The sequence below is a fragment of the Sparus aurata genome, chromosome 13 (genome assembly GCF_900880675.1).
Source record: "Sparus aurata chromosome 13, fSpaAur1.1, whole genome shotgun sequence".
Classification (NCBI taxonomy): Eukaryota; Metazoa; Chordata; class Actinopteri; order Spariformes; family Sparidae; genus Sparus; species Sparus aurata.
Genome location: NC_044199.1, coordinates 14859008 through 14884936, shown reverse-complemented (window position 1 = coordinate 14884936; position 25929 = coordinate 14859008). Strand labels below are relative to the sequence as shown.

Genomic DNA, 25929 nt, shown 5'->3' with positions numbered 1-25929 from the left:
GATGGTCACCATTAAAAACATCTCATTTTCTCAGAACAAAGAGATGAAAGAAATCCCCAATAGTAGATTACAATGACCTACAAAAGCTAATGGATCAGCTGCTAGCCAGGAAGTGATGTCACTACTTCGTCACTCTTGACAACCCAAGATAGAGATAAGTGGATCAAACAGAAACCGCATCAGACATGCTCATTTATTTATGACAGCGTCTCTTGTAGCTGTACATGTGTGTCATTACTCAGCATATCCATCTGCTCAAAGTGCATACACTGTAAATTTGAAACGTTTACTTTCTAAAAACCTGGAAACTGAACCGCTTAGAAGTAGAGACTAGTAGACAGTAGACAAGTAAACTATTTATTTTAAATCGTACAAGCTAAAAACTTTTTGAACAAAATGATTTGTCTACATTACTTGGTCATTTTGAGGTAATCAGTTTCCTTGATTTTTCAGTAAAGTCACTTTGACAGATTTTTTAGTGTATACTCATTCTTTTGTGTGTATTTAATAGTATTTTAAAATTATATTTATGTAAGTGTATTAGAATATTTCTGACCTTTTTCAAATACCAAATCAAGACGTGTCAATGCCTTAATTTAATTTTTCATTTTTGGGTGTGTATCTGTTTTAATAGATGAAAAAAACTAAATTTTTTTGTATTTTTTCAAAAACCACAACATGTATTAAATGTCAGTTTTGCATATCTTTGCACTCCTAAGTGAGAGTGATTTTGATAAACCACTTGTTCACATCCACACTCACTCTCACACTCTCTCACACACACACACACTTGTTGTAAGAGAGAGTGGCGTTCCAAAGGGCAGCAGTGTTTACCTGCCCACTTGAGTGGATTCCTCAGCCGGCTGGCTCAGACGCTGAGGTAGAGGCTCCGGTGCCTTCGTGTCTGCTGTCTACACCGGAGACATTCTTAGCCTGATATCGCTGCCGCACGCTCAACAAAGATGTTGAAAGGCCATATTGAAGCGGGGCTAGGAGTGGAGGGGTGTGTGGGGGCTGAAAAAAGGGAGCGTCGGACAGAGTCTGAGGAGATAGATGTACTTGGCTCATAAAACTCAGTATCGTCAGCGCGTCCGGAAGCCTTGAAGTGTGGTGCATGCAGAGGGGGAGCAGGTGTGAGTGTCTGTATATGTTTGTGTGTGTGTGCGTGAGGACGTGCTGTATGTGACTGTGCAGGCATGTGCGTGGGTGCATATGTGTGCTTGTGTGTTGAAGTGAGTGCATCTGTGTTTGAGTAATAAATAGAGTGTAAGTTCCGGCCGGGCGGACATCGAGCAAGGGCTGAAAATGCACAGATGCCGCACACGCAGCGCCGTTGAGGTTGTGCTCACGTCAGCGGCCGAAAAAAGCAGAACTTACTGGTCACTAATTAAAATCAGGCTTTCTCCGTTAATCACACAGCAGTGGGTCATGGGTGTGTGTGTGTATGTGTGTGTGTGTGTGTGTGTGATAGGGAGATGAAGGAACTTCAAAGCGGCATGGCAGCATTCTCTGAACACGGCCTGTTTACACTGCTCAGTGGAGTCTGCATTCCTCTGTCTCATTTTTCCACGGCATTCCACGAGGAGCTCCCTGCTCCTGGCTGCGTGCCCACGCCTCAGCGACGTTTACCCTAACACCCCCCTTCCCCTCCACCCCTCCCCATATAGTACATGCATACTTGTGCACACACACAACTGTACACTCCATTTGGCCATTAAAGCAAGACAGGACCCAGCTGCGAGCGGAGCGCCCACCAGCAGGGGCACCTTCAGCGAGGAAGGAGGAGGTGAAGGGGAAGGAATCACATGCACCGTAGCGCCGCAGGAGGGCAGGAGATGCAGCCTCCCGCTTCCCCTCTCTCGCAGCCGGACTCAGGTGGATATCCAGATGCACAAAATGTCAATCTGAGCGATGTCGGACAGAAACATCTGCGCTGAGTCGTCTTGAAAAGCTCTCAGCGCATTCCCCGAGCATAAATCAGGCTGCTTCAACGCCTGCCTCAGAGCCAAAGTGAAATATAGCAGCGAAAAAGAAAACAATTATGCTGCCAATTACAAGGTGTGTTGCAAGCAGTCAGCGGCCACATCAGAGGACCTCTCTGCTGATGTTTTTGTGACTATTTACTGGCGGGGTTGCTAAGGATGCGGTGTGTGTGTGTGTCTGTGTGTGTGCCTGGGCAATATGGTCACATAAACATTTGCAGAGAGCAAAAATAACATGCAGAAGGCCTTTACTTAGTTGTTGTGTTTACTCGCTCTCTGCCTTTATGACTGCATTTCTCCGACATCGGCCACAGGTGATTATGGGATTCCCTGTGGGGTGGAGTGGAGGAATGGTGGTGGACGGTGACATCTGTGGAGAACTATGTGACTGTTTTTTGTTTCTTTTTTGCTCACCACAGGATCTTCTCCTGGATTTAATTAGAGATCTTCCATGAGAGAGTAGTAGGTAATGACAACTGCACAGTAAAAATGATCATCCGAACAAGTTGCGTTTTGAAGGAGTTTTTAATCTTGAAATCCTTTTTCCCCCCCGGGGAGACCTTTCTAAGAAGTTATTTTCTAGCGTCACCTTTGTTTTATGGCCGATTTCTTCTTTCTAGGAAAATAAGATTTAACGCCGAACATGCTGCTCCACGTCTTGTCAGAATGGAAAGGTTTCGCAGCGTATAATAAGTGTACAGATGTTAAAAGAATCAACTGTGAGGAAAGAGGAAGTCGGTGGGTTAAGTCATTTTGTCTGTCATTTGTTTTGAGCAGATGGGAGGATGGGGACGCCTCAGTGGGTGCTTCGGAGAAGTGATTTACGGCGCAAGAACTGAGCTTTAAATTTCTCCGTTTATAGTTATTTTACATTTTAATTGTGTTCAGCAGCCAACAGGTGAACCACACACGTTATACAGCGCCACGTGCCAGAACTTTTTAATGTGACTACTTAGAAATCAACTCAAAGATCACAACTTTGCATTTTGAAAGAACACTCATAGTATGTTCATGTTGTTTTGATCAAAACACGCATTGCTAGCAAATGGTTGTGAAAAAGAATAAGAATGTGGAAAGTTGACATATTGGTTGCATTCTTCAAACAGATCTCCATTTACTCTTTAAAGATACAAACTGTAACATTTCTGCATAAAAAAGAATAACATAGTGTGTTGAGTTGTGCACTAACCTTATTCCGAATGCTCCGATAATGTTCAAACCCAGCAAAATGTGTAATTTTATTCAAGGTTCCTGGCAAACATCAGATGATACGTCAGAGAGTGAGGAAGGGAATTTGGGAACATAACCCACAGTAACATGAATAAAACGTTAATACATTATCTCATCCATGAACGTTCCTGTCAGATTCAGATCTGATACATTTTTGCCGGCAGAATTGGTTGTTGACATTTTTTAATTGTTTGGAGACCCCTAGTGGCAGAAATGACACACTGTGCCTTTAGAGGCAGTTGTATAGTTACACTTCCACATCAGGAGTTTTATGCCGTTCCTGTCCTCGCGCAGAGCTTTATGAACAAAGAAAAGCTCATCGGCTGCATTTGTCAGTGTATGGTGGCATTCAGTTTCAGCCCACATTCTGCGTTCAGGGTTTCTTCGCTTTATGAGGTTGACTGGAAGAACAGTTGGAAAGCTGGAGGAGCACACGAGGAAGAGGAAGGAGAGAAAAATGGCTCCCTCTCTTATTCCCTAATAAAGTTCGACCCCTCTTTTAGAACAGGCACAGTGCTGCAAAGAGAGATGGTGGGTGGGTTCAAGGGGCGGCGGACATGGGATTGCATTTCCAAATGAAAGAGGGATGTTAAAAGCACCCAGCAGCCTACTGTTTTTTTTTATTTTATGTGCAAGTGTGTTAAAAGGGCACCTGTCTCTTTTTAAAGGGAACCACACTGCAACTCTGGTGTCACCGTCCTTACTTAGCGTGGAGAGTGGGACTTTTTTTTTGTTTTGTGCTTTAGTTTCAGATTGAAAGTGTACCTTCTGCCAGTCGATTCTGATCTACAACACCGATTTCAAGAAGCTGGGACACTGCGCAAACCATACATAAAACAAAACGTGATCATTTGCTTGTCCTTTTTGAAGTTATTGACGTGATGCTTTTTTTGAGTCTACAAAATTCTCTCTGATTCAGAGTTTCTTGAGTAACTGTCATAATCCCCCAAAATACCCGAGGAAGTTGAAATTGGTATCTTCCAAAGAGTCCCGAAAAAGGCAATTAGAAGATTTTCATTTACATTAATTAAGGAACATATTGTCTTTTAACAGACAGCTCGTTCTCCGTTTTGTCTGTTTGTCTGTCTCACCCTTCTCCTATAATTAAAAGTTCCCCTCATTCTCTCGGCTAATCTCTTTCCACATAGCTGACCTTAAGTTCCCAAACCGTGAGTGACTGACATGTTGAAAAGTGTGGGTTTTTATCTCTGACTGTTGTTGTTGAACCTGAGAGAGATTGAGAGTTGTCCTGCAGGCCAGGGACGGGCCAGAGGAAGCCTGGAGGACGTGTGCATGTGGCCCCCGTGTCTACGGGGAAGGAGGATCACTGCAATGCTAACAAACTGCTGGGTTACCAAGCCACTGACTTGTTATGACAGGGAAGTGCTGTGTTTATGTTTAACTCAGAGCTTTGAAATGTATAGTGTAGCACTGGCCTGAGGCTGATGGAGTGGCCGTGGTTGTTGGTGGTGTGTTTCGGTGTGTATATATGCAAGCCTCTGTGCTCGTGTAAAACCACAAAGAACCTGTTCAGGAAGTGTAAAAAGGACACTGGGCTCCATCTTTTAGTTTTTTTTCCATGGTGATCCCAGTGCAACTAACACACTTTGCCTGCTGAGTGGCTTTAAGTACCTTGTCACCAGAGAGAGAGAGAGAGAGGGGGCTAATTCTGTCTTGATTTAGTGTAGCAGCTATAATAATGATACTGCGTGATGGGTTTTGTTGCACTTAAGCAGGATGGGTGGGGGTTTCTTGCTTTCACAAGCATAGACACCGATCAGCAACATTAAAAGGACACGTGAAGTGAAAAACGATGTTTATGCCGTTACAATGCAAGGCTCTGCTAGGAAACCTTGATTCCTGGCATTCACACGGATTGTACTTGACATGCACCACCCACCCATTCACCATTCCTGACCAAGAACACTGCCCCATAGCAATGGCACTTTTGGTGGCAGTGGCCGACAAAAACTGCTCTTGATTGGCCCAAGGCATTGACCTGGCCTACAAACTTCCTGGATCGCAATCTGATCAAGCATCCGTCGGACGTGCCAGAACAAGTACAATCCATGGAGGCCCCACCCTGCAACCCCCAGGACTCAAAGGATCAACTGCCAACGCCACCACAGGACAACCCCAGAGGTCCAGTGTCCATGCCTCACAGGGTCAGAGCCAAGTCGGATCCACAGTGGGGCCCTCATGGATGATACTTGTTCCTGTACATCCCATGGATGCTCAATGTGATTGGGATATGGGACCTTGGGAGGCCAGGTCGACATGTCGAGTTCTTTGTCTTTTGTTCATTGTCCTGCTGGGAGGCTGCTGCGATGGGGAGTGCCATTGCCATGACGGGATGTACTTGCTTCTGCACCAGTGTTTGAATGGATGGTGCAAGTCAAGTGGCAGCCATATGAATGCCAGGACCCAAGGTTTGCCAGAGGAACATTTCATTGTAATGAGATGATAAACACTCAGTACATCAGCGGATTCAGAATAGCCTTAAGTGATTGAAACAATATTTGGGAAAAATGTGTCCTTTGAGTTTTCGGTTTAGCCTCTGTCCCATCTGCCAATATCCTGTTTGACTCTCTCTGCAACCTGTGTTTGTTGTTGCTTATGACAGCTATACCAGAAGAACTTAACTTTAAGAGTTAGGAACACATCGTAAGTACATGCATTGGAGACAAATTAAGATTAGAAGCTGCTTTCCCATATAGCATTATAACTCCCACTGAGCGCTATAATCCAATATTTTTTAATGACTTTTGCATGCCTGAATGAAAATCTGCCGCGCTGATCAAAGCACAGGTGCGGCACAGTTCATCCAAGTTCAACCCTTGTGCTGCCTTTCATGATTAAAACCCTGTACATGTACTAGAAACGAGGCAAGTAACTATTTAGGAGGGCAGAGAAAAAATGAGCAAAAGATGGATTTGAGTAAGCGTCAGTTTCAATATATCACAGAAAAAAGTAACATCCGAAAAACTGAGCATTTACTCCCCCACTTGGCACCAGTGCAAGTAGGCAGCGACTTATTGACAACGTTTAGGCTCACTCCTCTGCTTCCTTTCTTTAAGACCAGCTCCTCTTCCTTCTCCAGGTTCTTTCTTCTCTCTTGTGTGCTCGCTTTTATAGAACAGAGAGACAGTCTGACGGGCTTGGAGTTGGGGGGAAGCGCTCCCACTTAAAGAAAGCGCCCGGGCAAATTTGGGGCTGGTGGTAATTATTTGGGCCTCATTATGGGATCACGTTTCCCTAAGTCATTCTCTGTGGTAACCGTTACTGGATATGGGGCTGACACTGTCAATAAAGCGGAGGGAAAGATGACACGCCTTTTGTTTTGACAGGACCAAAGCAGTAATGCCTCGCGTTAGTTTGCATTTGCAAAGAGAAGAGAGGAGAGGGCCTCAGAGCCCAGTTTTCCAGATGCTCTGACAGAGAAAAACCCTCTGCTCTGCTCTGCTCCCCTGGCACCAGGCAACCCGGCGTCACTCTCCTATCAGCCTTTCATGTAAATCTACTTAGTGTAGGGTTATGAGATAAAAGGCTGTTTGATTGAGGAGTGTGGTATGAGGAGCGTGTATCTGTGTCATCTATGGCACTGAGAGCTGGACCACAGTGTTTGTGTAGAAGCCAGCGCTGCCTGATTATTGGTCCAAGGACAGATATGACATTTGAGAAAAGGCTCAGCCCCCCCCCCCCCCCCCCCCGAAGTAACCGCTGAGATTTAAACACACACTCCTGCGTAACAGCGCTGAGTTATTCACTCTCATGCAGGACCACAGAGGGACTTTTTGCACCGTCAGTAGGTGCATATGTTCACATGCAAGCACATGCAGCTCAGGTGCCTCTAGCAACAATACATAGCTGTGCACTCACTCAATAACTCATTTTCTTACAGACCACGGTGGCAGGACAGAGAAGCAGTGGGTCAGCGTCTCACCACAGGCTCCTTCTCTTCCCTTAACAAACGGCCACACCAAGCCAAATCTTAGCAGGGATCCGCAGTAAGTGTTGCCCAGTAACCCGGGCAACCAGATTCAAATCTCCTTCGGCTATTACATGCGGTCTCGTTGCTCCTTTTGGCAACCGCATAAAACAAACATTTGCCCTGGTTATAGAATCTTCTGCCAGGTTGAATAGGAAAAAAAAGCTTTGATTTACACCTCCAGAGACAGATATAGAAGCTAAATAAAATTGATTCATGTGGGGCGAGGCCCAATCATTTTTTGAACTTCTGTGTGGCTGTGAGCAAGAATCAAAACCACAGTTTTATTTTGTAATACTCAATATTTACCCTTTGATCTACTCTGTTAAATATGGAAGCCATTCTGATAACTAGGGCAACCAAAAGCTGAGACCCAGATGGCAGCCTGGTCTCAGATTCTAAACGTATTGCTCGGTAAGTGTTACTCAGTTCATCATACTCTTGACCCTCCTCGCTCTAAACTACCCATCACTCGCTCACTTATTGAGTTGACCTTTGAGAGTTTGGAGGTGGCGACGGTGGCTGTTAACTCCCCTCATGCTCTTGTTTCTCATAATAACCATAATCATATTATTTGTGTATTGTTTCGTCATGGTCGAAATGTATGGGTAGTTTCACTGAAGCTTCAGAACCCCAATAAAGGTATTTGGGGCCTCCCTTCTGTAGTGCGTGTACAGTAACTGTGTGTGTGTGTGTGTGTGTGTGTGTGTGTGTGTGTGTGTGTGTGTGTGTGTGTGCGTGTGTGTGTGTGTGTTTGCGCACACTGGGTATAACAGGTGTGCGTTTAATGGTGGAGTTTCAAGAGACCGAGAGAGACAAAGAGATTTCATTAGATTTAAAGCCCAGACAGGAGGCCAGGAGGCTGAGTCACTCACTGAAGAAGTGGGTCAGTCAGAACTCAGGCAACAGATACTATGTGCTTTTAGGTGTGTGTGTGTGTGTGTGTGTGCGTGTGTGCGCGCGCCTGCAAGCTCACATGTGGCCGGGTTGATTGAATTCTTCCCTGATACGCACTAAACCTGGCAGGCTTTCCAGGCCTCGGGGGCAAGGCTCCATTGAAGGAGCCTGTTGCCTCCCTCACTCTCAGTCTTGGTTTTTACTGCATGATAGAATAATCACACACTGATATGTTTCTTTCATCCCCGACTAAGCCAATCTGCTTCATTATTTATCTTTACATATAGCATTTCATCGAACGGTACTTAACCCTGTGACCTGAGCAGCTGGTAATTGAGTGGTTGGGCTTGATGAGAGGTGCGAGCCCTTTCTGCTTCCCCCCTCTAACGCATACTGACATAACTGCCTGGGCCCGGTTCCCTGCTGGCAGCGGATAAACTAGAAAGCTCTCTTGCTGATTATTGGCAGATGAAAAAAGAAGATCCGCAGGGCTAAGCGAGTGGAAAAAAAATATTATTGACTTCTCACCGCAGCTACTATTTATTCTCCCCTTTTTCTGTCTGTGTATTTGTTTTTGAGGCTGTTAGTTTCTTGCCCCGGAATATTTTTGGGGTAGTCTTTGATTGAGCTGGAAAGGAATGCCTTTAATCGTGGCTACAAAGGAACCGAGGGACATGTCCCCGTCAGTTTTGCAACAGATCTAGACAGATGAGGAGGAGGAGGCGGAACGGAGGAGTGAGCATTGTTAACAGTCTGTGGGGAACTGTTTGCGTGCTCTGTGGTTTCTAGTCCCTGTGAAATGGAGACTCAGTGATTTGGTTTCCCAGGCCCCTTTTTCTCAGGGCCGTACAAAAAACCATCAACCAATGAAGACGTTTCAGAAGTTTCAGTCTGTCCTGGTTGCCATTTATAGTCTTGCAGCAGCATGTTTCTAAGTGGTAGATGGCACCCATGGTGGCACATGGTTAGCGTTCACAGCCATTTGATTGTGAGTGGTGTGGGCATATCTAAAATAGAAGATAATGCTTAGTTTTGTCAACGACGCAAAACATAGACACTGTGACCATCGAGGTGGTTGCCCTCAGAGCCTCAAGAGAGCCAGAAGAAACTAAAACCAGCTGCTCCTTCTGAGCCCGTTCGACTCAGCGTTGGGATTATTATCTGCTTTACTAGGTATAATTGCACAGCACCGTGCATCGACATGTTAAATATCACAACAAGATCCAAAGACGAGCAAGTAAGCTGAAAAATAAGCATCGTAATTCCACAGTAAGTTCTGATTCTGCTGTGGAGTGTCGCTCTAATTCAACATTTCCAACAAACCTATAGCAAAAAAGAGCAGAGGTCGTGGCATCAGTGGAGCAGTGTCATTAAAGGATTTTATTTTATTTTCTTTCTTTTTCTTTGTTAAGGGCCAAGTTCAACTGAAGGCCTTTAATTTGGGCCTTGTAAATGTGGACTGGTAGAGGCAGCTGGCAGCGCAGGATGGACGCCAGGCTAGGAGTCCATGCTGTCCGGCTGCCTTGCACTCCTTAACAGGGGCTGCCATGCAGGCGGCAAGTGAGGGTCTGAAGACATTACGCAGGGAAGAATGTTCCATCAGTATTGTCACATTTCAGCTTCAACTAGAGAGTTGTTTTGGATTTGCTTCCAGGATTTGTTAGTCCCTTTGTATTTGTCAGATGAGCTACCCCTTCACCGACACCACCCGCCATGCTCGAAATAATTTGATGTTAAGTTATGCTTCATAAAAGTGGATGAACTGTTACCCAATGAATATATCCTGATGCGATCTGACCAGAGACCTTGAGTAGAGAGAGTCGTGGCAACGGAAGTTCAAGATACTGATTGTCGGGTGATTCACAGAGATTTCAGATTGTTCCAGGAACAATGAATACAGAGAGAGACAGAAGTACGATATTTATCAGTTTGTACTTAATTAAACAAAATGGTCCACTGGAGTGAACAGAGATGACGCAACTCTGTCCACACCAGGGCTCTGGATCTGGAAGAAGCTGAGGGCATAGTTTACAAAATGATCAACCTGCTGTATTAAAGAAAACTCCCAACTGTTGATTGAGACCATAAACTCATTAGGAAACTGTTTGCTGAGGTATTGAAATCAAGCGAGAAGTAGGGTCATTTACTCATAAGCTTACATATAATTGGACTTCTTTTTGAAACCAGTGGAGTTTTAGGCACGTTCACGTTGGCTTCCCTTTTCCATACCAGAAAGCGTTGTCTATTTTGTGCAGTCAATGATTGTTACGATTGTTTTTGTTTTTTTCAATTGCACAGGCTGGCTGACCACACACACACACACACACAGTTTTTTTTGTATGTCTGTTTGGACTTTTATTTTTCTCCAAAACACAAATATGTGGATGTAATTCTTTAACCAAAATCGTCATCTAGATGTATTTAAATAAGCTGAACTACACCATAATTAGTCCATATACCGGCAACCACTGAACAATCCCCAGGGCTTTAAGCACCCCTAGCTGGTAATCACTGGTCTCTAGGTCACAATTAGATTTGCTGTTACTTATGTAAACACTCATAGCAGATACATGTATATGCTATACACAAGGTGTTTCCTCCCACCTACTCCCCATCTCTCTCTCTTTTTTTTTCCCTCCATGACCCACTCTGGTCCCCCACGTTTGCTTTCTGTCTCCTCTCCTTCTTCCGTCTGACAGACATGCACCAGCCCTTTGCAGCGCATTACGTCAATTCCCCAGGACCGGGGTGCCAGCTGTTGATGTCACCCTTGGGTCTTTTTAATTTAGGGATTTCCGCTGGGTGAGATGAGGGGGAGCCCCGTGACCTCAGCCCACAGCCACATGAAGAGGCCCACTGTGGCAGAGCCAGGCCGGGACGGCCTGTAAAGGGCAGGGCAGGCCAGGCCAGGGTGGGACCGCTCTGCTGGGGTGTGTGGGTGAGAGCAGTGACTGGGTGCTGCCGGCTGAGCTGTGAGCTGCAACACGGGCCGGACGAGGAGCACGGCTTCGACACACTTGTTGACGTCATGAGAAAATTGGTGATGCGTGGGGGCATTTTGGGAGAGGTTCGCTCCCTCCTGGACTGCCGTGCAACTCCTCGTACCCGTGACAGCATGTCTGTGACTTGCAAACACTGCCGCTATCCCTTGAGCTCTTAAATGCAGCCTTTCAGCAGCTACGAATTTCCTCCCTTTCAGAGGGGATCAAATGTTCCTACCAGAGAATATCTCTCGTTCTTTCAGTCCTCAAGGCTTTGAGTGGGAGTGAACATAGCCATCCATGTAATTGATTTCGTAGGGTGCCAAAGTTTTCCCTCTTGATTTCAACTGGGTACGGTTGAGAAAGGAAACACCTTAATTTAACACATAAAAGGCGGCTATCAAGGGGTGATGGTGTGAAACATGCTTTAGTAATGCCGTCTAGATTGTCTTTTACAAGCTTGTCTCAAACATTTTGTGCCAATCTTCCGTATCCTTAGGGGCACATTCTGTAGGTTACATGTGTGGAAATACTGAATTTACCAGTGTTACCAACAAGTGTTGAAGAGACGGATGCCTCTTACTGTTAGTCTTACTGGTTCACAGCTGTGGTGTATTTTTCACCTCTCCTAAGCAGAGGACAAATATTCAACTTGAATTGTGTAAAACATTTGTTTTATTTTAATTATTTAAGTTGTGTACCTCCACATAATTTTACTCAAGGTAATGTTACATTTGCTTGCCGTCTGTGAGAGTGAGGAAGGAAGTGGACCAACCTGACCCAGCATAGTGTGATTAGTCTGTCAGTAATGGTGGTGGTTGTTCAACAAACAACGACTCGATCATCTGAGAGACTCGTGTAACATACTGTCTATTTAAAATGTGTCTTTCCTGCTATACCTACTCTAATCCTAAAGCTACACCGAAGACTTAAAGGTGCACTATGTAGTTTTTGGGAAGAAACTTTGATAAGATGAGAAAAGATCTTCATTGACTGAATGAATAAACTGAATGAACAAACTGACCTTAAAGGACAACATCATTTCATAGTGATTTACTTTGTATATATGTGGCGGACCCTGCCACCTTTCTAGCTTCAAACAGTGTTCCGTTGACCTTATTTTCCACTGAGAACAGCTTGTTTATTCAGTTACGAGAAAAATAATATTTCAGAGTTTGTATTATTACCTCATTAATACTGTTTCTTCTCCAAGACTACATAGTGCCCCTTTAAGATGTTTAGACTGTAATGCATCAGCAACAGTGCAGAAAAGAAGAGCAAGTCTCCACCAAAGTTCATTCAAATATTTCAAATACTTATTAATTAATACGTTATATATATGAAATTATAATTTCATGTTGCACTTGTCCTGCGTATTGTTGAGTTAGTACTTCTATAGTGATAAGTCACATCAGGTTTGAATTGTTGAATTTAAAGCGAAAGAAGGAGAATCTTTATTTATGTCACACCATACAATGTATAACGTGGTGAAACTCGGCATGTAACCCATCCCGAGGGAGCAGTGGGCAGCGTTCGCGCCCGGGGGACTGACTCCAGAACTTAGCCAGCACCATGGTCAGGGGCACTGACTGGAGGAAACCCACACAAGCACGGGGAAAACATAAAAACCTGTTATTCTCCATTTATTCTCTGTGTTAAAATAGCACCTGTAGTTCTCATTTTGCACTTAGAGATCCATCAGTCTGTTGTAGAGCTTCTTGTGTTTCGTGAATATCATTGTTGCCATTGTAAAAAATAAATAAATCTGTTTTTCAAAATGTTTCCTTTCTTCTTTTGTTTGTTTTGGACTACAGTACTTTGAGTCCAGTTATAGATCACTTCAGTGAGATACAGGCCACTTGTTTATAGACAAGCTATAGACATTTGTTTTTAATCATTACAAGCGAGAAACAATGTGTTTTAATTACTTATTACGTGGAACGTTTCCTATGTGTGTTCCTAAAATTAACCCTCCTGAGAAACCCTCGTTGTTTCAAACTTCCTTCTTAACCTCCTTCTCTCTATGTTGCTTTTTTCTGCAGTATCACCCTCTGTCTCTGTGCAACACAAGCGAGGATGAGCGACAAGAGAGTGACTTCATCACCATTGTCAAACTGGAGCACAGGGTACCCCGCTGTCTGCCGCTGCTCGATAAGGTACAGTCACACACACACACACACACACACACACCACATGCCATTCAATAAGCTTCACGCCTTTCTCCTCGTTGGATCCTCTGAGAAACTCCCCTCTCCGTGACCCTGTCCCCTCTCAGACATGGCTGCAGACAGATCAAGCATCTCTGCCATCTTGTCATCTCTCCAGCACCTCTTCCGCTCTTGGATTTCGACTTTAAAGAGAAGATGGTTTTAGAGGGGGAATGATTTGGCAGGAGCTTAATGTTTTGTTCGGGACAGTGATCTTTCAGAGTGAAGGCTTGGACAGGAGGGGGTGGGCTTAGCTCAGCGCTGCTATGTAGCAAGTGGCAGTGAGCCCTGGCTTTGGATGTAAGGCTTTCAAGCCCCAGCTGTCACTCGTCCGATCCCAGCCAGCCAGAACCAGACACTCGCTGTTCTCCATTTCTGCTTCCCTCTAATATGAACGCAGCCAGAGCTCCATAGATTCCACCCACAATGCTTTAAATGTATGTGCGCGTTGCAACAGAGTTGACCTAAATCTCCCCTTGTCTTTAAGTATTCTACCATACACACTGGCTGGCATCTCCCGGCTTTAAAGTAGTGTGATTTAAAACTGTTGCTATTTTTTGCCCCGTTTTTCAAGTGGTGACAAATTAGCAGGCAGGAGTATAGTAAGGCGACTGCCTTTTTTTAGCCTGTGTTTTCTTTTCCCCTAATTTAAAGCCATGTTTAGGAGCTCGCCCGCCGTGGCGACGATGTAGAGACATTCCCACACTTTCCCGCTCCTTTCTTCCTCCTGTTGCTCCTTCAGTGGGAACCCGACCAACGGGGTGGGGGGTGGGGGGGTGGGGGGGGGGGGGGGGGGGTGGGGGGGTGTCACTCAAGACTGACTCCAGAAAACAGTTTTGATTAAAGCCTTAATGGCAACACTATGTTGTCCCATAAACATAACACGGGGCTCTCCCTCATGCAAAAGCACCCATGAACAAAAGGCTGTTGCTTCCGAGTGCTTTCTCCCTCCCTGTGGATTGCCTTTGAAATCAGGAGGAGTGAAGGAGGGAGGAGGGGGGGGGGGGGAGAGAGAGACGGGGGTCTTTTCTTGTTGTTTTTCGCTGGTCTGGAAAGTATGTGTTGCAGTAAACTCCACTCCAGCCACCTGCATCCTCGCTTCCTTCAGCGAGATTCAAAGCTTTTTTTCGGTTCCTGTCGGATTTATTGGGGATTCATCACGCAGCTGTTGAGGAGCCTGCTCTCGGCCTTTCTCGCAGAGGATGAATCAGACGGTCGGGGATGTGCAGCGCTGCTGGGTCAGCCAGTCTCTGGATGGGACTTGTTTACAGTTTAGTCTGACGCTAACCCGCCCCACTGATCTATAGATACTCCGACGGCCACAGAGGGTTCGTGTTGCACCACACGCACTCAGAATAGATTGTAAAGCAAACAAAGTGAGGCTGAAAACCTTGAAGGATAAGGTTTCATTGTTGTGCTTTGTTTTTATTTTGGTTTTTCAGAGGCCGCTATCCTCAGCGACATCATGACAGAGGGAGATTCCTGCACTGATTTGCAGGGGTTTGTGTGGTCTGTCTGATGCTCTGCTGCTGAATGGATCTCACAGTATTTTCTGAACGTCTCGGAGAGCTGAATGTTTATCTACTCGGGTGTCCGCGCTGCTCCTCAAAACCTTATTTTGTCATCTTCAGATTAAGAAGACAATGTCAAGCATGTCAAACACTTTCTCCGGATACCCTCAATAAGAAGTGGTGCATCGGGCCTCTAACCATCGCCCTCTCCTGGTACACTCTGTACTACCACCACCTCTCACCCACTTTCACATGTCAGCATGAAAGGAGCAGTAGAAGCACTGCTGCCTCACTGAGGCTTTGAAGTAGAAATCTTTCCTAATCCTGCCATGCTGTCAAATTTAGAAGGATTGGAATTCCTGAATTAAATATTATCTGATTTCACACACAAAAAAATACAGTTTTAAATGCCTTTTTTAAATGGAATTTTATATGAATACCATAGTGTTTTTTTCTCCATTATATCTAGAAGTTGTATCTAAATGTATGCATTTACAGTCTAATATGAAAAGAAAAAAATCACCCAAAAATGGACCTTCAGTCATTATCTACTCATCACCAACGCTGATGGGAAGTTGGGGAAAGTTTTGTAGTCCACAAAATATCCTGAGCTTCACAGCACTCCCCTCAACGAGGTAGATGGGAAAACAACTGAAAAATAAAAACATGAAATGGCTCCATAAAGCTTGTCCTGCGTCATCCCAAGTTTCCAGAAGCCCTGAGATCCCAAATTGTTTCTAAGAGATGTTGTTGACACCCTTTTTGAAGCCGAAATCTTATCTTCGCCTCACCGCTAAGCTAAAAGTGTTAGCGCGCACCCGTCTGAAGTGGTTGTAGGAGCTCGACCGACTGTAGAGGGTGTCAGTAACTTCTTTTCAAATCAACTTTGAATCTTGGGGCTTCTGGAAAATTACATTTCACTGGATGAGCTGTATGGAGCCATTTTTTTTTTTCTTTCCTTTTTTTTTTTTTTACATTTAAAAAGAAAGCTCAACTGAAGCTCCAGAGAAGTTTTGTGGACTATAAAACATGCACTGACATTCCATCGGCATGAGAGTGAGTAGATATTGACTGAATCTTTATTTGTGGGTGAACTTTTCCTTTAAATGTGTTGTTTTTGCATGCAGCTTATTAGGGCTTAATGATACACAACAATATTGCGATTGTGAAATGAGTCGGGATGGAGAATATGGAGAATATGCTTGGTAAGCATCTATGTAGCACTACAGTGCTTCATTTATAAAGGTATTATTTTATAACACATGTAACAGATATTGCACTCAGCCAAATGCATTTTCATTACTATTTCCATTAATCCTGCAGCCCTATAACTTTCCAATGTTTGAATTCATTGTGTAAGCTTCCCTGTGAGATGGTGCTTGCATGGCTTTATTTTTCTTGCACACTTTTGCAAAGTTACCTCTTAAAAAAAGTAAACTAGAAGAATCTAAAACCGTAAGTGTCCAAAATGGATCCAAACTGGTCTTTTTGCAGTTATTTGCTATCAATCTCTGTCTCAGACTCGGCCCTCTGTCCGCGCAATTGCCTGAATCAAAACCCTCCACCGCTTCAGTGGTTTTGCATCATTACACAACACAACACAAGCAGTCTTCTCGTGTGGCTTCCTCTGCCAGCATGTTGTGCTAGCTCCGTCTGCTCTCCACTGGCTGGCCTGTCTCGTCTGTTTACACTGAAGTCCTGGAAAGCCTCTCAAGCGAACACATGACTCAACGAGAAAAAGGCACGGCAGCGGTGCCAGGAAGACTGCCCTGCGCTCCTCGCTGGGCTCTGAATAAATGCTGTAATCTGGAATTTTAGAAAAAAAACAAAAACACTGAGCTGACTTTCTCCCACTCAAACTTGCAGCGCCGTGAATCACCATCAATAAGAACCCACGGTTCTGTGAAAACAGCTTTTACAGTGATTGAGTCTTTGGCCCGTGTCTGAACTTGTTGTCTCCCGTAGAAAGCCGCGCTTATTGATTCTGCTCTTCTCAGATGAAAAGGCTTTCGGCCCGATTGTGCAGTAATCCTGTTTTCTTTAACTTGGGTTTTCATGCGCAATATGCCTGTGTGTGTTCGTACCATTTGTGTGTGTGTGTGTGTGTGTGTGTGTGTGTGTGTGTTTTATTGGATCACATTACTTAAAAGTGTGCTTTCCCAAATTGTTCTCGAGCCGTAGAAAAGGTGGCCGATCTCTGAAGCAGCAGGCTTGTAGATCCCAAGACCGTGTCGGTCACTGGGATCCAAGTGTCACTGATGGTGCGTGATGTCGTTACAGGATGTGGATGGTGACACCCTCCATACATCTCATACCAAATGTGTTTCGCAAAATTCAGACCAGGTATTCCGAAAAGCCTGTCGCCGAATTCTTTGGTGATCATCCTTCATAGTGATGATACAGAAACATACTGTATATGATGCAGTACAGATCAACAGCCCCACCAACTGCAGCCTCCAAAACACAACCTTTACAAAACTGCTCAAACAAAACCCGAACATTTAAATCTTTGTGATCGGGGGGGGATCTATTGCAGGACTGTTCCATCAGGCTGCATTTGTTTTATCTTGGCATACCGAATAAACTATGTGGAGGCCTTAAACCGAAACAAGCAGTAACAAGTTAACAGACAGGTCACACACACACATACCACACTGGACCATTCCCTGCCCTGGTGATATCATTCTTTCATCATTTGATTTACCATTCGATGTACAGTGCCAGAGTTAGCTTCAAAGCTAATGTTCAACTGCAGTCCCTAACTTTGAAAAGGCCTCTGTCCTTATCATGAAAGAAGAGAATGGAAAATGTTTAGCAGGAAAAATAGAGACTGGAGAAACGATTAAACTTGTGTTACATAAAATGAGATGGTGAAATAAGAATATAAGGTTAAAATAGATGAAGTTTTTATTTATTTTAACAACTTCTTTTTTCGGTAAAAAAGGAAAAGACTATTTTTCCAACTTGATTAAAGGTTAAAGCAAAGTGTGAAAAATGTGGTTTATATTTTACACTTTGTTTTATTTATTTGGGTGATAATAATATTAGTAGATGAATTCTAGATCTTGATCTGTACTAGATTTTCGGGACCGATACCAATATTTGTAAAAGAAGACAGAAAGAAAGAAAAACAATTCCGATATCGATATATTGGCGGATATTCGTATGTTCATGAATGCACATTTTTTTTACAACGATTCCTCAAATGTGGTTATCAACCACGTGTGACACAGATGCAAATAAATCCCAGGCAGGATTTTTAACAATTGAACAAAACATTTCTGTCCAAAAAAACATCGGGGATCTGACAGAATGAGCTTAAACTGGAATTTGATAATTATGAGTTACCGCAAGCACACTTTTTTGCATTCTGCTCTGTGAAAGAAAAAAAGAAGAAACAAATCCAAATGCTCAAATCTGTCCTCTAGTGTGGCCAGGAAGAGTAGTCCCAGTGACAGGAAGTGGTAGAAAACAAGGGAAGCCCGTTGAGGGAGGAATAAATCATCTCCCTCATGACAATGTTTTTGTCTTCTGGTGTCTGATTGTCTGTAGGGGGTGACACTGACCTCAGGCTATTCCTGCCTGCTGGTTTTTTAGCAAAGACAGGGGCTGGAAATGCAATGGCAGCTGCCTTTGGCCGCTTTTCCTTCGGTAGCTGGGTCCAACGTCTCCAGTTCATCAGAGACGAGTCGAGGAGGAGGAACACAGGGGAACATCTGGAAAAAGGGGGGAAATTTCAGCCTTTGAGAGTAAATGCAAAAAGCAGCAGGTACACAATGGACATTTTGGCTAGTATGAAATGCATCAGTGTTAGCAGACTTCTGGGTTTCGCTTTGATATCTCTCCCAAGAAAATTCATTATTCGCTCGTCCGTGCCAGACGGTTGCACGGTTGTCTTCAAAGGGAGAAACTATGACTTTCTTTCTTCTGTTAGTCAAGGTTGGAATCAGCTTCTGCAGCCATTGCCATGCTTTGCTAATAGACCAGAGAGGACCGTGCGCCTCTCAAACTGTTGCATGCACCTTCGATTATCTTACCCTTTAATCTTTAAAGCATATAAACACACTGACACACACACACACCACGGCATTCTTACTGTTTCCAATATGAGATAAACTGTAATTCACTGCATAAAACGTTTGAAAACCACATGGGGACATTTCAGAATCTGTTTTTTCAGTCCTCTGAGCAAAAGGTACGAGCCTTTTCTTCCTGCTCCTGCGGTGTGTCGTATCCCTTCTGCTCCTTGTCGGGTTTACGCTGCCATAATCATTTCATCTGGAACACAACAGCTTTAAAAGTGATGAAGAAGTGGCCCTTAGCTTATCTTGCTCAATCCGCCTTTTGTGTGGCAGGCAGCAGTGTGAATGTGAATGGGTGGCCTCATTATCGGGTCCCCCCACTAATGTTCCAAATATTTCTGCTGCTGTCACAGACGCTGTTTTTCTGTGCCGTCTCCGAGATTCCCTTCTCTCTTAAGACCAAGTGATCCACATTCCTCTGTGTGTGTGCCTGTTTGACCCTGACGACACAGGCTTCTCCCTCCCATTTCCTCTGTTGCTATAGTTAGGCTCAAGTCATAGCTCGCCATATCAATGTGGAGATAACTCAGTAGGAAGTACTTAGCTTTGAGCCCCAGCAAGCCTAATGACTGCCTTCTTTTCAGTCAGTGCACTCATTATGGCTCTTACTGTACACATAATGTCATTTGCTCTTTGATTAGCCCGCCTCTGAGGATCGTCTCATTTATTTTGTCTTGATGGTTGACCGTGGAGGTGTATGCCCGCTGTCTCTCGTTCCTTTCATGATGATAATGCAGGTATTAAAAGGGAAGCCACACACACAGGGTTTTTAAAAAAAAGAAATGTTTTAATGAAGCTGAACAATGGGCACCTTTGTCAGGCCGTTCCCTTATCCACCATCCTACACCAGCAGAATCAACCACCCACCCTCCACCCCCACCCCGGCATACAGCGTTAACATCTGCTGCAGTCTCCTTTCTTCCTGTGGTGTTGTGAAGGAGCTGCTGCTGGTAGTAGTGGCGTGTATTTGTTTGTACGTGACCATGCGCTGTACTTGGTTCGTGTGTGTACACGTGTACGACAACCCCGAGGTCCAACAACTGTTTCAGCCAAAAACCGTTTTGTTTTTCCTGAGCCCGCGTAGTGATATCCTTTATACAATCACGTGTTTCACAAAGTGGTGGACCTCGCCCCGTCCTTTCTCTTGAACGACTGAGTCTTTTGGGAATGGCCCTTTCATACCCAACCATGACACTATCCTCTGTTACCAGTGAGCCTGTTTTTTTCCTGTGGAATGCTCCAAACAAGCCTTTTTTTGGAGCATCCAACAACTTTCCCAGTCTGTTGTTGCCTCCAATTCAGAATAAGCAATATATTTACAAATATTGACGAGGTAACACATTGACACGTTAAATATTAAATGCAGTGTAAATAAATGTACATAGATTTACATTCTTAGTGGGCAGGGGTAGAGATTTCAAGGGATTTCTTTAACTGATTATTTAAAAAAAAATGTTTTTAACCGAAAAGTGGTCACCACAGCATCCAAGTAAATAATGTATTTGAGCAAACAATTAAAAATGCACTATGTAGTTGCAGATAAAAGAAATTCAGGCTCAGAAAGTGAGTACTTAGAATAGTAAGAAGGTAATAATACAAACTTAGAAATAGTTATTTGATATTTTTCCATAAAACCAAGCCATAATCGAGGGGCTTAAGGGCCCCAAAACTTTCTAAGACAGTTTTATTGAGTTAATTCAGTCATGAAAATCAATCAGTGAAGATATTTCTTCAAGTAAACTTAATTTTATATAACACAAATAACTTAGTTAGTTCAAATTAAAGCTGTTAGCTGGTTCCTGTTGAAGCTGGTAATTTGGCCTCTGGATAGCTAGCTGAAGCATATAGCTGCAAGACCACACAAAGGGACTTTCACAGTGTTTCTTTTTATTGCTGCCACTGACACACTAACCAGTTAATCAGTCAGCAGAGTTTACTAGCTTGTTTTACTTGCATCGGAACATATTTTCTTTCACATAAATGTATCAGCAACACTCTGGGAAACTCTAAGAAAACAAGAAAAAAATGAATAAGATGTAATGTAACTCATGCATTCAGTTGTACCAATCAAAATAAAAGTCTCCACTAACTCACATAAGACTTTGCAGGAACAACACACCAATAGATATATACTGAAGATGTAGACTTCTTAATAACCACCCATCAAACCCTTGAGGTCAGTTAACCGTTGCTTTTGGGAAATGTCTGTAAGGTTCTGTATAAGACAACAGGTGGAATACTTTTATTGTTTTGGTTTTGGCCTCTCATCAAACTTTGTTCTTGTCGATTACTTTACAGTCTGTGATGACTTATTCATTATAAAACAATGGCTCTGTGTCAAATGGGCTCTTCCTGATAGGCAGTTTCCTGTGGTCACCCTAAACAGAGTTGTATATGGCTTTTACCTCACTATCAGGATACCGGCCAGCTGGCATGGCTCTACATGAAAAAGGATGAATCGTAAAATGAACTCTCGTGCCACCATGAGATTCTTTTTTGTGGTTCTGAGCAGAATGTCTCGACATCTATTGGCTAGATTGCCATGAAGTTTGGCACACGATCAAGTCTGCATGTTAGTGTTTTCATTCTGAGCTTGTTAGCTTTTAGTTTTTAGCTCAAAACGCTGCTGTCCCTACTTACAATCCCACAGAAATGCTAGCCCGATGGAGGATCTTTGTCTCTTCCTGATGGCATGTGCCATAGAGGTGAAGATGGAACCATAAGATCACAGCAATAAAAATGCTTTGACTTCAATTGTATGGATACATTGGGACACTTTCCACCTTTTTAGCCGTCAATCGTGACATTTCAGAGACACTCCTCATTGCCAGCCCAGTTCAGCCACTTCGGTCTGTGCACCCCTGCCTGTAGAATTCATCAAGAATCTCAAGTAAAGGTGCAGAGATGTGCTCAGGCACGGCAAAATATACTTCTCGGGTCACCGCAACCTGGAAAAAAGTTAGGAAGTGAAAATCAGCCGTAGCCGTGGACAATCACAAAGCATCAGCTGGACGTCCAAGGACGGGAAAACAGGCGGATAAGTCCCATGTTGTCGTCACTCAAACAGGAGAGCACATTCTCATGGGACACAGCAAATCAATACGTAAAGGGCATGTCAATAGAATTCCAGCCACCGAAACTAACCTCGAGAAGCTGCTTGTCCGGAGAGCGTGTGCACAATTTCGGGTAGATTTTCAGCTCGTAGTTAATTGAGGCCAAACCTGTTTTTTCTGCTGAGGTCACCACCTGGTTCACAGACTGGTGGATGGTGGAATGGCGGAATCTGCGGATGGGGTGGGGGCGGGTCAGATGCTGTACTTTTAATGCAGGCTCTGTGCATTTGATTGGGGATTAGCGGGCACAGGAACAGGCCTTTATCGCTGGGGGAGACCTTTCACGGAGAGCTTGGCTTTGTGAGTGGCCCAACAATGAGAGGAATACTTCAGGCTCCCCTCCTCAATGGGAAAGTGCATTCCTCTTTTTGTCAACACTTCAAAAACAAGTGGTGCCCTTTGCGTTTCGCGGTCACGTGTGGTTTTTCTTAGCGAGGCCAAAAAAAGAGAATCGGAGGAGCCGGCATCTGACTTAATGCGTCTCTTCAGGTGAGCAGGTTGGATACTAAAGGACAGCGTGGTTACAGAGATCTCAGGGGATGGATGGTATTAGGTCTTCTTGTCTCGCCGCGGGGAAGGATAGTAGGTTGGGCTGCTCGGTGGGATATGTTTGACCCCTGTTAGCAAATGAGGTGAGTCTTCGCAAAGACATACGGAGGAGGAATGAGAGGTTAAATCAGCTAAATGTCAAAGGAGGAGGCTCCTGAAATCAAACCATCTGTCACATGAAATATTAGATTTCTGAGGAAAAGTGCATCCAAACACTGCATTCCTCCAGTAAACACACCAGTAAACACACACGCAAGCAAGCATACCTGCGAGGAGTGAATCAATAATTAATCACGCGTAGCTCGACCTACAGGTGACCCGGGAGCATTCGGACTGCAGGTGTTCAAGTTTACCGGATCACAACAAAGTGAGACTTGAGGATATAGGCCTGCAGGTCACAGCTTAACAGATGTCACCTTGACCTGCGGCATTGTTGTCGTTCAGCTCAGTTCAAGCGCTGTCATCGCTCCAGCCAACGAGGCGTGAGTGATCTGCCGAGGGCCTGCTCCTCGGCTGCGCTCTCTCCACTCATCCTGTCACCTTGAATAGGTGGAAAATTCTCTGGCCCTGAAGGTGCGTGCGTTCCTCCTGCGGCATCTGTCGGGATATTTTCAGCGCAACACGCCCCAGCTGTGGCCGCAGCTCTCATCCGCATGTCTTGTCCTCGCTCGGTTTCCAGTCCGGTGCCAGCGTTGCTAAGCTAAACATTGACTCGGCGCTGATGGCACAGCACCGTCCTCCCCACCAGCGCGTAATATCTGGAAAGACGTGTTGTTTGCTTTGAGAGGTGGTGTTTTCTGATGCCGGCTCTCTTTTTCCCAGCGGCTGGCGATTAGCAGCTTGTTGCTCCCCTCCCTGAAATGAGACGCGGGCTGTGAACTGGCTGTGCATAGTTACTGTAGGCATGTTGTGCGAACACAGTCCTCTCTGATTCTGCAGTCCAACTTCAACTTGTCGACAGCATCGCCACAAAACTTTTATACACAAACAGCGAGATGTCTACGGTGCCGCTCGGTGGGAAGTCTACCCCTCTGAAATAGAAGCAGTTGGAATATCACCTGCGTGTGTATATGTGTGGATTGCGAAGTATGTCCCTCTTAACAAGTTTCAGCAAATATTTTGTTGAGATTTGTTTCTCTTGTTACACAAACTTTATACAGATACACATGAAATCCAGCAAACTTTTTTCATTAAATGTACTATAAGGAACTTTTTTGAAACAGTCTAAATTGAATGCTGATTCTACTCTATGACCTACACAGGCAAACAAGACCATCAGAGAGAAAATTGGCTATTTCTAAAAAGTTATTCTGATCACCAGGTCAGAAGAAAGAAGCTGGTTTATACCTTAACATTTTGTGTTGGCCTTGCTGGCGAGCTATATCTTTATTTTGGCTTAGTATTATGTAGAAATAACATTATGACTGAGCAAAGATAACTTTAGCCTTCTTAACAAAATGACTATTTCAGAGCAAACAAACCCTGTTAGCTGTAGGCTACATGCAAACTGTGTATGAACGGCAACTATTACGGTCATATTAGGTTATTAATCGTACATAACATATCAGAGTCACATTACCTTATCACAATGTAACCTACAAACAGTTGTGTTGAAAAAAAAAAAAAAAGTCTTAAAATACCTATCAAAATCTTTATAACACCGGGCAGTGGACACACGTAGCGGCTTTAAATTGAACATAAACACATGTTCAATTCATTTAGAGTTAATTCAGCTAAAGATATCTAGGTTTTCAGCCCATTTCAAAGCTAAACATGAGCTCACTTAACTTGATGTTCTCCCCTTGCTTGCATGGGTTTCCTCGGGCTGCTCTGCTTTCCTCTCACCATCAAAAAACTGTATTAGGTTAAGTCTGGGCCTTTGAACAAGGCACTGCCACATGAGTTGTTCCCTTGGTGCCGTACATTGGCTGCCCACTGATGACCCGCTTCACTACATTGTACATGTATAAGTTCCACGAAGGTAATTGTTCTTGAGGTCTTTTGACTTGAAACGATGTTATAAATAGATGTACTGCTGAGTGTCTACTCAAATCATCAAATTAAGTTTCCAAAGCTGGGTTTGTTTAACATCTGAAACGTCCCTATTCCTGTACACTTCTAATTTAACAAGGTGGGAGCAGCTATTCATGCAGTCTTTGTATTATCTCCGGTACAAAAGTGGCAGCCACAGCTGTAAGTTCTTTGTGTCAAACAAAGCACGGACTCTTCAGGCTGAAAAAAAGGGAAGCCGTTACATTAACCTCTGTGACAAAACGTGTTGATTCGACCTCATGCCTTACATTTACTGAGCTTGCCACCTCAAATTCGGTGAACTTAATCTCTTTGTTTTCTACTTTTGCATGAGACAACTTTGAGCGAATTATTCCACTCCACGAGCTGAGCGAACTCACATTGTTAAGTCAGCAGGCAACAATTTCATGTCGAAGTGCCTCAAAAATATTGCCTATTGTCCGAATGACCCTTGAAATTAGTTAATTTGCACAGAAAACAAGAAATTATCTTTGCTGTTGGTCACACAGGCAAGAATGATTTAAAGAAAAGGGAAGCCAGATAATTCCTCTCTTCTGAGAGAAGGGAAAGAATATCTTCTTTCACAAGAGTGACTGCGCACACAGTCACGTATAAACATGCATTAACACTGTACATTTGCCCATGTGAGTGACTATGCACGCTTAACTGCTTATCCGCCGCCTGAGGGCGAACACGCCGCCCTCTCGCAGGGCTGCTACCGGTATTCCAGAATGCAAAGTGTTTGCGTCTCAAGGCTTTCGTATTAGGGCGGCACGTCTCTCACTTGTCACTTCAAAGGGAGCGCATGAGGGTCAGGGTTTCATCAGGCTGTCGTCGGAGCAGACGATCGGAGAAAAATGCTGCCCTAAAAATAGAACGCCGTGTCATGCTTTTAAAGACTGACAGAGCCGAGATGGAGCACAAATCGGTGCCAAGTGGCTGTTATTAAAACGCCTTGAGAGAGGCACCTTCAGCTGGCTGCGAGAAGGAAGGCGGGGAGTGGGGGGGGGGGGGGGGGGGGTGATGGTGTGTGAGGCTGTAGCCTGAGGCGAGATGCATAAAGAGTTTGGACACTTTTGGAGTGTTGGGGATTTCTCCACAGACAGACGAAATGTATGCGCTTCCTTGTCAGCTCAGATTTTTTGCCGTTGGTAGTTCATTCTTGGTTCTCGCCCTGCCTGCAGAGCTGAAGATGTTTTTCCACATGCTGATGGCAAATAGGATCATATGAGTGCTTAATGGCCCTGCAGTTACAACTGTACTATATCTCTGCCTCTCCCTGATGAATGAGGCGTTCATAGGGCAGTAACTTATTATTACTGCACTATTAGTCCTTTGATCTTCCAGCAGTTTGAACC

General features: G+C 44.2%; 1 protein-coding gene across 1 annotated transcript in view; it reads left to right on the top strand.

Annotated features, from left to right (window-relative positions):
- The window catches only part of rnf43 (ring finger protein 43), a 96219-nt gene that overhangs the window by 48452 nt on the left and 21838 nt on the right, over positions 1 to 25929 (top strand). Inside the window, exon 2 of the mRNA XM_030439127.1 lies at positions 13121 to 13234. Coding sequence (XP_030294987.1) covers positions 13121 to 13234 — 114 coding nt within the window. The remainder of the gene's footprint in view (positions 1 to 13120; positions 13235 to 25929) is intronic.